Source organism: Agelaius phoeniceus, chromosome 3 (assembly GCF_051311805.1).
Source record: "Agelaius phoeniceus isolate bAgePho1 chromosome 3, bAgePho1.hap1, whole genome shotgun sequence".
Classification (NCBI taxonomy): Eukaryota; Metazoa; Chordata; class Aves; order Passeriformes; family Icteridae; genus Agelaius; species Agelaius phoeniceus.
Genome location: NC_135267.1, coordinates 66,455,854 through 66,473,220, shown reverse-complemented (window position 1 = coordinate 66,473,220; position 17,367 = coordinate 66,455,854). Strand labels below are relative to the sequence as shown.

General features: G+C 43.8%; 1 protein-coding gene and 1 non-coding gene across 5 annotated transcripts; both read right to left on the bottom strand.

Annotated features, from left to right (window-relative positions):
- Positions 1–304: 304 nt before the first annotated feature.
- On the bottom strand, positions 305–387 carry TRNAL-UAA (transfer RNA leucine (anticodon UAA)). The gene has a single exon. It is a non-coding gene; the product is annotated as a tRNA-Leu (tRNA).
- Positions 388–2,186: 1,799 nt separating this feature from the next.
- STX11 (syntaxin 11) lies at positions 2,187–17,048 on the bottom strand. 4 transcript variants are annotated; one of them, XR_013181396.1, is made up of 5 exons: positions 16,815–17,048; positions 9,023–9,221; positions 2,807–6,495; positions 2,563–2,708; positions 2,187–2,419 (listed from the first exon to the last, which is right to left on the bottom strand). XR_013181396.1 is itself a non-coding variant. In XM_054629030.2 (3 exons), exon 3 carries the CDS (start codon positions 6,488–6,490, stop codon positions 5,624–5,626), a length of 867 nt encoding a protein of 288 aa, XP_054485005.1. In that variant the 5' UTR covers positions 6,491–6,495; positions 9,023–9,221; positions 16,815–17,048; the 3' UTR covers positions 2,187–5,623. The 4 variants fall into 4 exon arrangements, 1 of the variants encoding a protein (XP_054485005.1); XR_013181395.1 differs by having other exon boundaries at positions 2,811–6,495; XR_013181394.1 differs by having other exon boundaries at positions 2,563–6,495.
- Positions 17,049–17,367: the final 319 nt, after the last annotated feature.

The window sequence follows — 17,367 nt, the reverse complement described above, 5'->3', positions numbered from 1 at the left end:
TATATACAGAAACTATTTTTTTAAAACTACATGTAATTTCATCATTTAATTTCAGACTCCGAAGCTGACGTAACGGGGGCTGCAGGAGCCTCCCTCGGGCCCGCAGGACTTCCCCCGGCTCGCAGTGCCCCCGCCGGCCGCTTAGCGCCGGGACACCCGCGCGGGCCGCCGCCATCCGCCCGCAGCGGCGCCGCTCCCCGCCCCTCGGCCGCGTACCGGCCCCGGCTCGCTGCGGCCGCGTCTCTCCCGGAGCACCGGGCCCTGCCCCGCGTCGGGAAGGTGCTCCCGATAAAAAAACGGGAATTACCAGGAGTGGGGTTCGAACCCACGCGGACATGCGTCCATTGGATCTTAAGTCCAACGCCTTAACCACTCGGCCATCCTGGTGCAGATACCGGGACGGCTCGCAGTCGCTCCTACATTCATGGCCGCACTCCCAACCGCCCCCCGGGCCGTCCGCGACCCTCGGGGGTGCCCCCTCGCACCCCCTGCCGCCGCCGCTCCCTCCCGCCCGCCTGTATTCCCAGCGCGGCGGGCGCCGAGCGCACGGGGCGAGGCGCGCGGGCGGCCTCTCCCGGCGGCGGGAGGCGGACGGGCAAGGCCCGGCGGCGGGAGCGCTGCCACGGACCAGGACCAGGACCGAGCCGGGCCGAGCCGGACCGAGCCGGACCGAGCGGGCCCGCTGCCGCCTCCTTCCCTCCGCCCGGCGCCGGGCCCGTAGCGGAAGGGGAGGCGGGGGAGGTGCGCGGCGCTGGCACGGGCCCGCCCCTGGGGCAGAGCAGGGCGGGCGGCGCTGAGCCGGGGGCGGCGGGCAGTGCGGGTCTGGGCAGAGCGGGCTCATCCCCCTCAGAGCGGGCAGGGCCGTGGGCATGAGAGGCAGTGGAGAGGTTGTGCCAATAAGGCACCGACACTTCATTATTTCCGTCCAAGTGTTTCCTGGAATGTATCTTCTCTCTCTCGTAGAAGGAGAACCAAAACCAACGAAGCTCAAAGCTATCAATTATGTTTCATTAGGAGGAACATTATCGCAGGGGAAAGATTTTTTTGCTGGTCGTCACTATATGCCGTGTCTACGGAAGTACCTATCGCAATATTCCGCGTTACTGCCTGCCCTGGGACCTCCCCCTTCTTCCCTGCGTCAGAGGGGAAATGGGGAAGTGTCGCTCCGCTGACTGTACCCCGGGCACTGGCTCCCACTCTCGCTGCTATTTTCCAGCGGAGGATATGGACATCCTGCATGGCACCAAACTTTGGCACCTTTGAGGTGTGAGGACCATATTCCACACAGCACAGGCTGAGGACACGGGCCTGTGCCAGCGTCCAGCTCACGAGGAGGCAGGCGGAGGCCGTCTGCTTGTCCACAAGGAGAACAGGAGCACACCTCCTGCTTGGGTGTTGGACACCCTGGATGTCCCTGCCCCCCTGCAAGGGGTCTGGGGCTCGAATTTGCAGGTGCAGGTGGCGCCTGAGCTCCTCAGCTCTTAGTGCTCAGAGACCCTCGGGACACTAGGCATGCTTGTGAGGGAAAATACTTCCCACGTACCATACATGTTATTCACACCCGGGAGCTCATGAATAAAAGAACAGCTCTTCCAATGGAACTTGCCATGCCGTATCATTGCCTTGAAATGAGTGGCATGCCGTAGTTCTCTGCTCAGTAGGGTTGTGCCTTTCAGCAAAATATTGAGTAGAGAAACACTGTCAGTTAGGTTTTTTACTTTTCTGTTCAGATCTAACACCATTTCTAAGAAACACAGTAAAATGTTGCTTTTTCTTGTGCAGACTTGGTGCCCTGACAATGTGTGCACAGTAGGGCATGGTGAAACTGTCTTCTGCTGGCTCTTACTTGCTTTGGCTCAACCATAATGAAGACACTATATAATATGCTAAAAACGTGGAAGAAGATGGATCGGCTGTTGCCTTCTTACATATCAGAGAAACAAACAGCATGACTCCCTGTGAAAATGCCATTGCATTGGAAATTTATTAACCAGAATCACCACATACAGTATCTATTATATTACACTGTTTCCTGCCTTCATTATATCTGTGATACCTTCCTAGAGATAGAACCACAACCCCATGGAGCTCTTTCCTTTTTCAAATCAATTTAAATAGCTACCATGGTTCAAAAATCTAGAGAACATGTTTTGTTTTCAAGAAATAATAAAAAATACAACTTGGGCTGTGCATTCAAAACATCTTTAATACAGGTTAGATTAAAAAAGCAGCAGTTTAGCATAGCTACTCAGTTCAGCTTCCAGAAAAAAAAAAAAATCTGGTTCTTAAGAGCTATTTCTTTACTTCAAGAAGATTCTCCCAAGACACGTGGCAGAGATACCTGCTCATGTGTGCAAGTGTGAAGTGTGTCCACAGTCTGGTCCTTCATTTTGAGGAAGCAATTGTCCCACTGCCATTTCTGTAAAATGAAACCCATGATTCAAAAAAAAAGTCCCTCAAGATGAAATAGAAACCCATATGCATATCCATTACATGCTAAACATCGTATTTTGTAATAGGGGAATTTTTTTTCTCTTTTATATCTATGCTGTGCTGTCTCACATATTTTAGAAGTAGCAAAGTGTCCCTGGTTGCCAGTTCCTCTTTGTCCTCCTCAGAAAGGACTGGTTGGTGACTGATTGGTGGCGTGGGTTGTGAAGCTTCAGCTTCAGTAGGAAACAAAACCAAAGTAACGGCAATCCTGCAAGCTAAAACATGCCCTGTCAGATTTTAACTTCTTTATTCCACAAACCCAGTTTAAGTGTTTGCCATATGAGGGAAGAGGAGAAAAAAAAAACCAACCTACCAACCTATAGAATGTGCTACACACATCTGCATAGGAGTTGTGCTGACTTTCAGAAGGAGGAGGCAGCTTTCCTCAGAAAATGTCCATTCTGCAGCTTCTGTTATTAGTATGCTAACATATTATCAAGCAACTTTTATCATCTTCTTCCACTCATCCTGTGTGGCATGAGTCCTTGCAGCTATAGTGTGATCAGGTTTTTTTTTTTTTCAAAAGTCTGTTCAACTGTGATTAGGCAAGTCCATGGGCTGGCTAAATTTGAGTTCTTACATAACTGAAGGGTAGAAAAAAACCCCAAAGTATTAAGCAATGGATGTGTTTGCAAGGAAGAGAATGATGGAATGATTGCTTCAGCTACTGAAAGTCATTTTTAAGTGTCTCATAACTCACAGTGCATATTAAAAATAGTTTTAAAAGGTATCAGTTTGGTTTTTGACTAATTCTCATTTTTTTCCCTACAGCAACAGCCCTAAATCAGGAGAGAAGGTCTACAATTACCTTTTCTTTCCATTCTCTTTCCCTGTGCCTCAAATCAAACTAAAGATTTGAATTCTAGTTTTGCATATCTACTAGTGAAATCATCAAGGTCTCTCAAAACTGCCAGCATAATTTTGATTGTTTTTTTAACTTGAGAATCATCTTAGAATGCATGAAACTCATTTTTCTTTGGATTTTTAGAGAAAAAACAACAGTCTATCTCAATATGCAACACATTTCATTTATCAATGCAACAAAAATTGGGATGCCTTTTTTTCCTAGGCCTTGTTTAATCTCCTCTCACTGATTCATAATTTAGTCCAGCAACTTTTAAACTGAACTTTGACAATGCAAAACGTTATTCAGAGCTGCAGATTCAATGCACAACACTCTGCACTTTCAATTTTTTCTTATTAAATCTTTTATTCCATTTGTATATGCAAAAAAGGAACCAGCATAAAAAAACCATGTACATAATTTTAATCAAAAACATTGGCAAGTGCTAGGAATGCGCATGTGAAAGGAAATACAGTATTTCATTCTTCATTGATTTATCCTCACATGCTGACTCTTGGAGGAATGCACAGTTCCACTGACTTAATGGCAGTACCTACAGAGTAAAAAACTTTGTCTTCTTGAGTAGCACCAAGCCCCTGGCTGTGGTCCCAGCTCATCACCCTCCTTTCTCCCACTTCAAGTTTGAACACCTTACTGGAGACGTCCTCAGACAAGCATAACACTGATATCACCAGTACACCACTGAATATCAAAATATCTTATAGTTAGGAGATCAGTGTTCCTCACTCTTCCATGTGCTACAGCAAAAGAGACAGTCTCTTTCTGAGAAAAGTTATCCCTTTAGTTTCTGTTTTCTGTAAAAAAGTCTGTCTGGCTAAAATTGTTTCCCAGTAAGATATAAAAGCTTGGAAGTGGATTTATTTTGCTGTTTTGTTATATTACTAAAAATAGTAAGAAATGTTTGGGGTTTTTCTTCCCACATAAAATCAGGGTGTAAAAGGTAAGAAGGGAGAAGTTTCACTGCAACTGGTGCAGGAAGGTGTACATCTATGCACATCTGAGGAAAACTCCCAAATACAAAAGATCTGAAATGTTGAAATATATTTACTAAAATTGGTACAAATAGGACGATTAATTAAAAAAAAATCTGAAAAAATGTCCTGCATTATTTCAAAGGATAGCAATAGATCACAGTGTATCAGGAAGCCACCTAGAAATATAGTTGGAAAACCTCCAGAAGCAGGAGCTGTGATCAATCACCAGACTCTATGAATATGTTCCACTGACGATGCTCAGTGCTTACCAAGACTGCACATTTTTTATTTCCTTGCAATACTCCAAATCTACTGGCTTGCCCTTGTGTAAGGGCAGACTCCCACAAAAGGAGACTTTCCTTTTAAGCTTGAAAAGAGCATTGAAATGGCATGAAACTGTTTCCTTTTTTCTTCAGGTATACCGAAGAAATAGTTCTGTTTGCTTTCCTGAGACCCTAAAATGTTTCCTCAACCCCACAGATGTTGTCTTCTTAAAGGTGTTTCTGCAGAAGGCCACTCCATGTTTCTCCTCTGGATGAAGTGTTAATTGGCAGAAAAAAGCATCAGAACATGAAAGCATGGCAGGTTTGAAACTGAGAGTCGAGAGTGGCTTAAGCTAAAAGTGAGTGAGATGCCTCAGTGTTGCAGTGCTTTTAGCCACCTTGAGATAGCTGGGTACTCAGAATGGAAAAAAGCAGTCACACAAATAGAGCAAAATGTGCATATTATCATTTGAGGTGCAGCCACTTCTGTTAAGATTCCAGACAGCTGAAAATAAAGTTGAAAGAGAAACTAGTTCTGTGTCCTGCTCCTGCTCCAGGCTCAGTATTTTGTCAAATTTGTATCAAGCATGCTCCAAACTAGTTAAAATTGAAACCTCCTGATTCTGTGGTGTACTGTGTTGCCCCAGGCAATAAGGCTTCACTGCCTGCAGCCTCACTTCAACAAATAAGAATAAAGTTACTTCTTAAAAGTATTCATATTCCCTAGGAGAAGTTATTCATTCTTCTTTCTTGCCAATATGAAATGAGTATCACTGTAGAGATATTGCACCTCTAGATACAGTAACAGGACCTTTCAATAAAAATTACATTAAAAATAGTTTTATAAACATTTCTAGAAGTTCATAAATACAAACAGCCTTCAGCACATTTAGTAAACAGGCAATGAACAAAACCAACTGCAAAATATCCCCCCTGTTTATAGGGCTTGTCATTACAGAAAAGTCTCTGGAAAGAACACCTAATTTTGAAGACATTCAAGTCAGTCTGTGTTAGCTCCAGTGGGACCATCACCTTCTGCAACATGATATGCAACAGCAGAGGATTGTTCTGAGGGGATGTTTTCTCCTGTATTCCAAAGCTCTTTTCACTTGGTCTTTAGCATCTCCTACATAGTCCTCAACATTTTGCATATTTATCTCAATAACATCAAAGGTGTCTGCCTGTTCCTCCACCAGCAGGGCCACCTGCAGAAAGAGCTCGTGAACTTCTTTAATGCGACCTTCCAGCTTCACCAGCTCCTTGTGCCGTGTCTCTATCTCATTCAAGGCTGCACGAGCTCCCTTGACATCTGACAAGAGATTCTCGGAAAAGACATCCCATTTGCCTTGCTCAATCATCTCCTCAATCTGGTGGCCAGAAACGTCTTTGCCCATGATCTCCAGCTGCCGCTGAATTCGAATCTTGCAGTTCTCCCGCTGGTTCATCTCTGCTGCATTGTAATCAAACATAGCGTCCTGAAATGTGTGCATGAGGTCAACGTAGTGGTTCTTCGCCACCCTGGCAATGACAGACATAGCTCCGTATTTTGTTATTGCATCTTCACAGAAATCTCTCATTACCTGCAGTTTCCTGTGGATGCTTTCTCCACGGCTCTTAATGTCTCTGGCAATACAATTAGTGTCTCGTTTGATGCTGCTAAGGCGGCGCATGGAGGTGAGGAAGCGGGTGTTTTGCTTTCTGAGACGGTTGACATCCGCTTTTAGGTGGTCATTTTCTGTCCGGATGCTCTGTATGTCCTTATGAAGGATTTCCAAGGCATAATCCGTCTCATAAAGGAGAATATCCTGGGGTGAATTTTCATCATCATCACTATCAGAGAACTGTTGGTTGTGTAACCTGGCAAATTCACGCAGCTCACTTAAACGGTCTTTCATCCTGCCTGTAAAACAGGAACAGGAGGAATGAGTTTGAAGTAACTAAAATATTGGTAAAAAGAGTAAAAAATTTGTAACTAATAGCTACATCATGGTGATAACTAAATCATAGATAACAAATGTAACTCATTAAAGATAACCCAAAATACTAGATTTTAAAGTTGTTCACAGTATTTTATACAGTGATGGATATCACATCCAAAACTCTGCTAGAACATTGTTCTAGAAGGTACAAGTTTAGAAACAAAACTGCGGGAAAGAAGACAACAAATCCTGAAGACAAATCAAAAACAAGAATAGGACAGCCCCAAACTCCCCACAAAATCCCAGTCTTTTACTTGGAGAGGAAAAAACCAGACTCCTGATAGTAAGCCTTCAGCTATCAGCATCTGTAGACATGTTTATTTAACTGAACATCTTCCACTACTGCTCACAAGAGAAATCTCCTCTAGCTTCTGATCCCTCATTACATCAACTGCCCAAAATGTCATGGGGCTTCTCTCATTCTAAGTTTGCTTTTCCTGGGAGAATACTAAGAAGCCTCTCAGAAACAGAAATGGCATTTACCGATACAGTTGATGTTGTAGTGCGTTCTTATATTTTGTAATACCTTGAAGTAGTTTGTTTTGTATCCCCATGTTTTTCCCAAATGGTTTATCCCAGACTGCATCCCCCCCCCTCCTCTTCCCTCTACTTGTGTTATCCCTTTCCTGGGATAAGATCTCCAAAACCCCCACCCTGGCTCTCTGCCAGTCACCTCGACATCCCAGCCCCCTACCTAGAAGTTTCGGTCCAAGTTGTCGAGTGATTAGCCAGGGGCCAAGGGTCAACCCCCCAAGTCCTGCCCCATACGCTGTTTTGTATGTCTATCCCCCCAGCACCCATCCCCCAGAGATACCTATTGGTCAGTAGGATTTTATCTATGTTAGTTTCCTCCCCCCTTTAAATGTAAGCTCCAAACGTCCCCCAGCGCTCTCGGCAGGAGGACCCCCTGAGGTATAGGAGCTCGCTCGGGACTCCTTAATAAAACCTTGGAATATCCCCTGCTGGGAGTCGGCCCCTTTCCTCTTCCACCGACGTCTCGGTCGTCTCTGCTGCAGCGAAGGCAACCAGCCTGAGTGCCCTCAGCACCCTCGGGGCACAGAGAGTGTCTCCCCGCAGTCGGCCGTGGTGGGGTCACCCCCCCCACTCTCTGCCGACCCGGGTAAGGCCCAGGGACTTGAGAGGCTTGCAGAGAGACTGGGACAAGTTGGGAAAGAAAAGTTTCAAAAAATGCTGTAGAAAGTATCAAGATGGGAAAAAAAAAAAAAAGGAAAAAGGAAAGAAAAAGCAATTTTAGTGTCTCCAGATGCTATCATTGACCATAGAGTATCAGACATCAACAATTAGGGGTGTGGAGCATCTCTCTTATGAGGAGATACTGCAGGAGCTGGGCCTATTTAGTCTAGAAAAGAGAAGACAGAGAGGATCTGATCAACACATAAATATGTCAAAGGCAGGTGCCAAGGGGATGGTGCCAGACTCTTTTCAGTGGTACCCAGCAACACAACAAAGAAAAACATCGATAAACTGAAACCCAAGAAGTTTCATCTCAACATGAGGAAAAACTTCTCTACATTGAGGGTGGCAGAGGCTGCCCAGGGAGGTCATGGAGTCTCCCTCTCTGGAGGCATTTAAAATCCACTGGACACATTTCTGTGTCACCTGATTTACATGACCCTGTCTTGGCAGGGATTTGGACTAAATGATCTCTATGGTCCCTTCCAACCCTAACAATTTTGCGATTCTGTGAACTTCATGCTTACCATTCCTTAAACTTAATAAAAATTATATATCATCAGCCTTCTACAGAGAGCATAGTAACAACTGGCTCAAGAATGACTTCACTTTCTGTTTGTGTTTTCTTTGCCAAGCAAACACTGAGAAAATCTCCTGTGTGATAAATTCATAAATTTGTACGAGTAGGTCTACCCTTTCTTCCCCAGGAAGAAATGGAGAAGCAAATACATAGTAATTCACAACATGAAAATGCTGTAGTAAATTCATGTGTATACTAATTCTGCAGCATGTCTAAAAATATTGCTTTTTTTCTTTCTTTTAATACAACAATAAAGGTTAAAAAGTCAAACATTTTAAGAAGATTAAGGAGCTGTCAAGTGTTGCCTTGGATTACACCACAATGTTGCCTGGACACAGGAAGATCACGCAATTAAACACTGCCTGTGCACTATCACTTCCACCAAGTCTCCGCCTAGAGTCTGTATGTGCTGAATATAAGTTGTACAACATAAAATTTAATATTCATCATTCAGTTCATGCTATCTCGTTGACTATGTTGTTAGTGTTCATTTCCTTGGGGATTTCCCTTGCAAAATCTGTGGAAAGTTCCATCAACTCCTACCAGTTGTTTGGGGAAAGGCAGATCTAACAGCCCCACAGTCAGGTTTCAGCCCAGAGTCATTAAGGACAATGGTGATACTCTTGGTAATTTACAATGCCCACTTGAGACACTTCAAGCACAATTCTTTGTACCTGGAATCTTCAGAAGTCAGTCCCTTCTGACTTCAGTCACTGCTGCAAGCCTCGAGCACTTTGCTGAGTCAGATCGCGAAGGAACAAGCTGGACATCAGGGAATGAGCACATGGATCAAGGCCACTTGTGAAGAGCTCCTCTCCAGTGCTATGGACAGCATCACACACAATCTCCGTGATCCAGCAGATCCAGTAGAGTCTAGTTGTAAGCAGAACAGAGGGATCAAGTTGCAGTTGCACTTACAATCTTCACCCTGGGTTTTCGCAGCTCCCAGTACTTAGTTCTAAAAGCCTACATTATTTGTATCTACATACCAAAACTTACGTTTAAGGTGGTCAACATTGCATCTTTTAGCTCTGCATTGAGGACCTGTATCTGTCTGGGATATGTCTCCACAGCTAAAGTGTTCACGCTTTTGTCCTAACAAATGGATGCCATCTATTTAAGTGTTGCCATCACTAACTGCTTAATGCAAAGCATTTTCCCTTCATGGAAATGTACAGCAATAGCACAAGATACAACAGACTAACATGGAAACAAGAGAAGAGCCAGCCAGATATGAGATGGGGGAAAGGAAAAAAATAAGAAAATCCCAAATAATTAGAAGCCATGGAAAAGGTGCTCAGAAAAGTTTTGGAATCAGCAAACTCTACTTGACATAAAACTCTACTTGACATAGCCCTCAGCAACCTAAACTGCCTGTGTGTGTTTTGAGCAGGCCTGGATTAGACAATGTTCAAAGGTCTGGTCTAAATTGTTCTGGTAATCAGCCTTAGATAAAAAGTTTGCTAAGCTGACCATAAACATTAAGTATATTCAACTACTTGCACAAGTCTATATAAGATACATCTAACACATTAGAATATCAAGACAGCAATTACTCTGGAGTAACAACTGCAAGTGTATAACTGCCTTAATTCTCAGAGTGTGAGGTTTAATAGATTAGGTGTCAGTTTTATTTTATTTTAAAATGCTATGTATATTCAAACTGAAACATGTACTTCCATATGTATTTTTGGGCTAGATAAATCTGTCCGTGTAAATATGAAGTTCCTTCTTCCAGTCCATCATGATGTATACACCCAAACACACCCACAGGAAATACAGGCTGGGTGATGACTGCAGAGGTTACAACTTTGGAGGCAGATACCCAGCAAGTACAGTCAGCTGAGGGCATGTTCAGTGCTCATCTTTTCATGTTACTGTGCTCCTTACTGGTATTAATCACCACGGTGACAAGCTTTCCCATGATGCATGAGAAACATACAAATTGTCCTGTTGCAATAAGACTGAAGCCCCAGACAACTGTGTATGACATGAGATTTCAGACAAGAAAGAAAATCCACTCTAAAAATCAAAAACTATGCATGTGCATACACCCCCTTTCTCTTAGCCCCACATACATACAAAAGGGAGTCCTACAAACATTGCCTAACATTGCCATGCAAATGTTCTGAAGCCTGTTAACTATGTAGAAATAATCTAAGGATAAAAATTATTTCTATAGAAACAAGTGAATGACACACTTACGTTTATCTTATCTTTAATATTTGTATATCCACACTCTATCCCCATATGGGCTGTTCACCTAGGAGTTGGGCTCAATGATCCTGATCCTTCCAGCTCAGGAAGGATATTCTGTGATTCTGTGATCAGAGTCTGGGGACAAATGGTGAAATGATGAAGCAGTTTCAGCTCAGTATCCATATTTCATGGCCAGCTGCTGGGAAGGAAGGCAGTGTACATGTTTTCTTCTTGCAGCATTCATAAATTCAGCTGCTACTTAATACCATCTTGTGGCTTACCAAAAGTCTAGTCAGTAATCTTTTCAGCCTTGAGTAGGGCCTTACAAGATGAAGCTTTCACTTTAGTTGTTTGAGGAACAACAGATATTTCAAAACAAGTCAGTTAAAAATAATTCTGTCAGTAGTTCTTCTCGCCCTTGGAAGGTAAAAGGAACCCACATGGCTCAGGCTGGCTCTGAATGGCATGTGATTTTATCTCATGACACACAATAGACGTGACCCAAAAAACAAGTGGTGAACAATTAGGAAATAACCTGCTCTTAGGCAAAATTACTTCATAGCTAAGTATGTGTCAGCACATTTCAGTGACTTCCATATGGCTTGGAGAGCAGGTAGTATTGATGGAAATCTACTCAGATGGACTTGCTGAATTGAACACACTGCATTCCAAGGCAAATAGAGTGCTGCTGTTGCACTAGAATACAAGTCATGCATAGGTAAAAAAAGTGTTAAATAGATTTGACAAATTAACTTGGGGAAAACTCTTTTTTTTTTTTTTAACAGTAGGTTAAAACAGTAGGTTACTCATCTTTCCAGAAGAGTAATTGGCTTATAGTAGATTACTAGTCATCTTTTCAGTCCAAATTCCCTGTTTTCCCAACCATGCCCATCACAGGTGGCACAGCAGGCTTGAATTTTTTAAATTATTCATCTTTTTTTCTCTCTTCTCCACTGTAAGAACCTGTAACAAAAAAGTTATAATCTAATGATTAGGACAGCTTGCCTTCTCAAGCTGTTCTAAGATCACATATGTGTACTAACTCTAAGATTTACAACTATGACAGAGACCAGCAGTTCAAAATCTTTTTGTGGTCTCACGGAAAGGAAGTTATCCTCTCTGGAATTTTATGGATTTCACAATGTTCAAAAATAGACAAAATGTATTCAGGAATGAAAATCCATCAGTTAACACTGAATGCCAGTTATAAAGCTACAGAAATCCATCAAGAAGTTGCAAGTGTATCTGAAGACTACACTACCCAGCTCATATGCTCATCAAAGCCTGTATACAGCAGAAGACTACCTTTATAATTTCCATCACCCTAGAGAAAAATATCTGCAGTTACAAATGTCTCAGGATATTATTTTTTCCCAAAAAATTCCTGTCCTGTGCCAGGACAAGTTATTTATTACAAGCTGATATATTCAGAGAAGTAGGGATGACTCCATTCTTTGCAGGTTACTTCTGCATCTGGCAGAAACTCCAAGTCTCCACTAGTTCCTTTCCTACCATAAAGTCTAGGAAAAACCTAGGGGGGGAAACTGATTCTGATTGTTGCCTCTAATTGAAAGAAATTAGGCAATAATTTCTAGAATATTGATAGCTTTGGAGGTTCTTTGACTATCTCAGTTTCTTTACCAGTATTCAATCTCTTCAACAGAAAAGAACTCTCAGTTTTTGTATGACAACATATTGTAAATTGAAGGATCTAGGGTGCATCTCGTACTTCTCAGATGTATTGAATACAGTAACCATCCTGGTGTTTTCTGTGGACTGGTTATCAGCTTTTCCAGACATTAGTATCAAAACTAGGAGACGCTGCTGGTGTGCATTAAATGCACTATAATATGCCATTTTTCACATATTTATTATAAGACTGAGAAAAAAATCTGATGTTTTAACTTGTAATTACTCAGTAGCCATGAGAGTAAACATTATTCTTGCATTGAAAAGGTCAGTTTGTTTTACATGGGTTGACTGCTACTATTTACTAGGTTACCTAAATTTTCACTGGAGAGATATGGATCACCACTGACAAACTTTCAATACTGGATAGATAAAATGGATTCTCAGTATCTGCTCTGGACATTTTCCTCACAAGTCACATAAATGAGCAATTTTAACTAGATTTGGTGTTGTTTGGGTGGGGTGGGGAGCAGAGGTAATGGGGCTATAGACAAAAAAAGTTTCTCCATCTTCACTGGTTTGCAAGGTCTTCAGGTAAAATTGGCCTAGATAGAGACAAGGGGAGTCTGAACTGTACCTCCAAGGGCTTGGCAAATGGTTAAGACAGATCCATAGCACTTAATATAAGCAGTGAGACAGCCATCTGTGCATTTCTTGGCAATTACTACAGCTCAGCATCATTACAGGTCACCATGCAGGGCAATCAGCCAACACAGTCACAGGCAGTGCTGGCACTACAGCATGAGAATATGCATTAGCTAATTAATCACCTCGGCTTCCCTGGAACACATTGGCTCAGCGAAATAGCTGTGCACATGCCACATGTATATAACTACTACTGCTACCACACTGTGGTATTTACAAGTGATTAAGACATTATGTTGGTATGCAAATAGAAATGTGAAGTCGCATGTGATCATCAGTCAGAAGAAACAACTTCTACTGACGTTTTTAAATGAACTCAACTGCATTATTATTTGAAAAGCACATATATTTAAGGCTTGTGATAAAGTGTTACAACCTGAGACCAAGTACTCTTGACTTTAAAAAAATTCGTTTAAGGTTAAATACAGGGTGTTTCCTTGGTATTTGGTCATGTGGGCCAGTACACATGAGGCTCAGTTTGGGATTCTATTGCAAAATCTACACAACAGTATCTGCATCAAACTAGTTCCAGCCAGGAAATAACCCCTATAGCCAGCCACACATTCGCACCCACAGCCCCAAGCCATGTCAGACTTTATGGTAGTTACACTACTTAGCAGCTCGTGGGTGTTTACAGGCCCATTCAAAGCACCAGTGAAGTTGAGACAAGATATAGATGTAATTAGGAACACACCTGATTGTGCATATCAAAAGCTCAAACAAGCTTTATTCTTGCTTTCAAAACTAAGTGAGTTGTCAATACCACAAAAACAGCAGAGAGAAAAGGCATAGCAGGAAAAGATGGACTATGAAGTAATTCCTTCACTTCTGTGAATAAGAGTTTGTTGAGAATAATCTGGGCAATTAAGGGGTTAATTGCCATAACAGATTAGGCAAAAGCTGCACACATGATAAGCCTTTGAAAGTCAAGATATATGACATCATTCTCTCTCTGATAAAACTACTTGTAGTTTTATCTAGATGTAAGTGCCAAGCACTGTTTGAGAGCTCTTGCTGATTGTGTAGAGTGTCTTGATAGCTCATCTAGCCTATCGAAGCAGAGATAAAAACCAAATTGTTTCACTCCCCTCATGTAGAGCCCCCCCCACTACCCAACAGGGGGCTCCCAGGAGCCAGCCCTAGGCCAATCCCTGGGAATGATGTTCCTCACCAGAGTTGGTTCATGGCCACATCTTGGGGAATAACCCAAAATGCAAGCATAACCAAAAATGGCTTCACTGCAAAAAGTGGTAACCCCAGATTTGGCATTGAGATGGGTTTACTGGATCAAGCTAACATTGTCTCAGTAACTTCTGCACCATACTTTCTCATCCTTGAACTACAGGAATGACCAGAGTCAAAGAAAATTGATGGGCCAGATAAAAGATAATGGAAAGTGTATCTGGTCCAGCATATTTGACACAGCAGTTGCCTTCTCATCATCAGAACTGGTTTTGAACATATCAGTATTAGGATAGGCATCTGTCACAGTCAGAGATTATCCATATTTTCCATTAGTGACTTGAAGAGTGAAACCAAACACGAGTTTGTACAGTCTCCAGGCAAACGGAACTGGGAGTAGAAGCAAGCGTTTGGTGAGGGCAGGGAAGGAGAAATTATGAGAATTTAAGGTGATCTTGACAGTAAGAGAAGAATTAACAAGAAGAAAGTGAAATTCAATATAGGCAAGCCTGGTACATTGAGATAAAATTATTCCCACAAATATAAAGTAGGAAACACCTAGTTTAGCAGCAGGAAGGCATTGGTGAGGTTATAGCTGATTGCAAGCCACAAAACAAGCTCACAATATAGGATCATTGTAAAAAACCCAAAACTTAATGTCTTAAATGAGAGATGGCTTGGGAAGGACTGGTTTTACTCTGCTTGGCATAGATAAGGCCTCAGTTGGAAAAGTTACATCCTGAAACAGTTATCACATTAGGAAAGTCAAAGGGAGCATATTTGGCATATAATTGTCTCCAAACATTTTGGAAAATACACTCCTGGAGAAAGAGGAGCAGAAGGAATTATCCTCATTTAATTCAGAAGACCAGGGAGGGAGAGATAGTACTCCAAGACATAAAAGGAGATTTCTGTGGAAAGGGGGATGGTCAGTTTGATCCCTGTGTTGACACTGGAAACACACAAAGTAATCAATTTCTTTCACAAGGCCTATGTTGAACTGGCTGTCCTTGCTGAAAATTAGACCATTTCTCTGTGGAAGCACTGTGGGACCTTCTTCCTTGACAGAAAGAGAGAAGATTCAGAAAGCCCTCTCAGGCCTGCTTGAGGTGCACAGCTCCAGTGCACCAAATGGATAAAGAAATGTCTTACAGTCCCACAGTGGCCCTGCATTCCCAGGATTTGTTCCATGCCCTCATCCCCAGTAGTCACTGTGGGTCCAGCACAAAGTGTTTGTCCACAGAGAGCTGCCCATGCTGGGGAGAAATTTAGGTGACTCTTTTCATGCAGCAGATTATTTTCCTTCTTGATTATTTATGTACCAGTGGAAACTACCATTTCTCCTTCTGAAGCAGGTCTTGGTTACTGTTAGTGTTAGTATACTGTTAGTATAGTGATGTCAGACATGGAGCCTAATCCCACAGCACCCAAATTCTCCAGCACTGATAGAGCATGCAGTTGCATTCCATAGCATCATGTTTATCTGCAGTGCCCAGGAGGTACTACATTTTACTCATTTTAATGTCTCAAGAGATCTGTACCATGCTTACTTTTGTCATGGAGATGTCTTTCAACAACAGAGTGTAACTTGCAGTTTTAGCCTCAGCCAAACCACCAGATAACATATGACTGAACACGCAATTTCAGTTTCAGAGCACTGGGCATACAAGGCAGTCAGAGAAAAAAGGTCATCAGAGGAGCTGGGCACCTAAACCAACCTTTCCTAATGATGACATTTATTCTGTTCATTTGTTAGACCTCTGGTCTATTTTGAATTAAAAAAAAAAAAAATTATGGTCATCTTGTAGTCTCACCACTATTTAAATAGTATCAGCAATGATAAGAAAGCATCATCATTCAAATTGTATTCTTATCCTAAAAAGTCATAGTTTGCCATTTTGATACCTGACAGCTTAAAAGACAGTTGCTAAAATACACTCTAAAGAACAGGAACAAGAAGGGCAAGTGTCCGTTTTTGGCCAGTGCTGTTATTCTAGTCATTTCCTTTCTCAGTATCAGAGTGACATGTAGTTATCTCAGACATTCACGAGGGCCAGTTCTTCTTGGTAGGAAGGAAATGAGTATCAATTTAATCGGAAGCAATCAAAGAACACTAACTTTTGCACCCACTTCTAGATCTGCCATGATAACACTCAAGAACGAAGGAAAAGCTATCATATTTTGCATTTAAACCAATTTTCTGTAAAATCTGCTATGGAGCTATTCATAACCATGTATGAGCACTATGAATAAAATGTTAATACTCGTTAAGCCAGACAAACAAGGCAGTGGGAATGCAGACATATATTTGAAAGTGCCTCTGTTTTTCTCTCATCCTGTGAAAACCCAGCCAATCCTTTTGTATTCCATGAGGACCAGAGCTAGGAACCTTCGGACCCAAAAGCCCAGTCTGCATTTCCTATCATCTCTCCTGCCTCCGGGTTTCACACTTCGCCACTCGACTCAAAAGGGGCAGTTTCCTCTACTCGTAGGCAAAACCGAGGTGCCGAGGGCCCCGCACGCCCCGACAGCCCGGGAAGGGGCGGCTAGCCCGGGCTCCCAGCACTGCCCTCCCTCCGGCAGCAGCTCCGGGCGCCTCGGCGTCCAGGAATTCCAGCTGATGCTCGGGAATACGGCTGTGACCCCGTCCCGGGAGCCAGCACCGGCTGTGCCCGGGGCGAAGAAACCAAACCCTGCGTGGTCCCCGAGGAAAGCGCTGCCTCGTCCTCCCCCGTCTCGGCAGGTACTCACCCCTGGGCAGGGCAGTCCGGCCGCTCCTGTATCGCTTCGCCCGCGCCGCTCCCCGAGGTGCCGGTGCCGCTCCCCGAGGTGCCGGGATCGGAGGTGCCGCTCCCCGAGGTGCCGGTGCCGGTGTACGAGGTGCCGCTCCCCGAGGTGCCGGTGTCGGTATCGGAGGTGCCGCTCCCCGAGGTGCCGGTGTCGGAAGTGCCGGTGTCGGAGGTGTCGGTGTCGGAGGTGCCGGAGGTGCCGCCGCAGAGCCCGCGCCGTCGAGGCGAGCGCTCATCCCCGCGGAGCGCCCCGCCCCTCCGGTCGGCTCGCCCGCCTATTTGCTGCGAGGGCCTGATTTGCATGGCGGCGCCCCGCCCCCTCCCGTGCCCGTGGGAAGATGCGCGGTTCGCGTCGCTGCCCAGCGCGGGGAAAGTCCGTCCCGTGGGTGCCGGGAAACGGGGGCGCGCTGAACTGGCCCGTCTCTTCGCCATCGTCCCCGTGGACCTCCCCTGACCTTTCTTGGCCTCGCCTCCCCGCCGGCAAGCGGGGGCTTTCCGACTCTGTGATTCTGTAA

Bases quoted from the DNA above. Each gene is read 5' to 3' on its own strand.
- STX11 (XM_054629030.2), bottom strand. From the start codon at position 6,490: ATGAAAGACCGTTTAAGTGAGCTGCGTGAATTTGCCAGGTTACACAAC.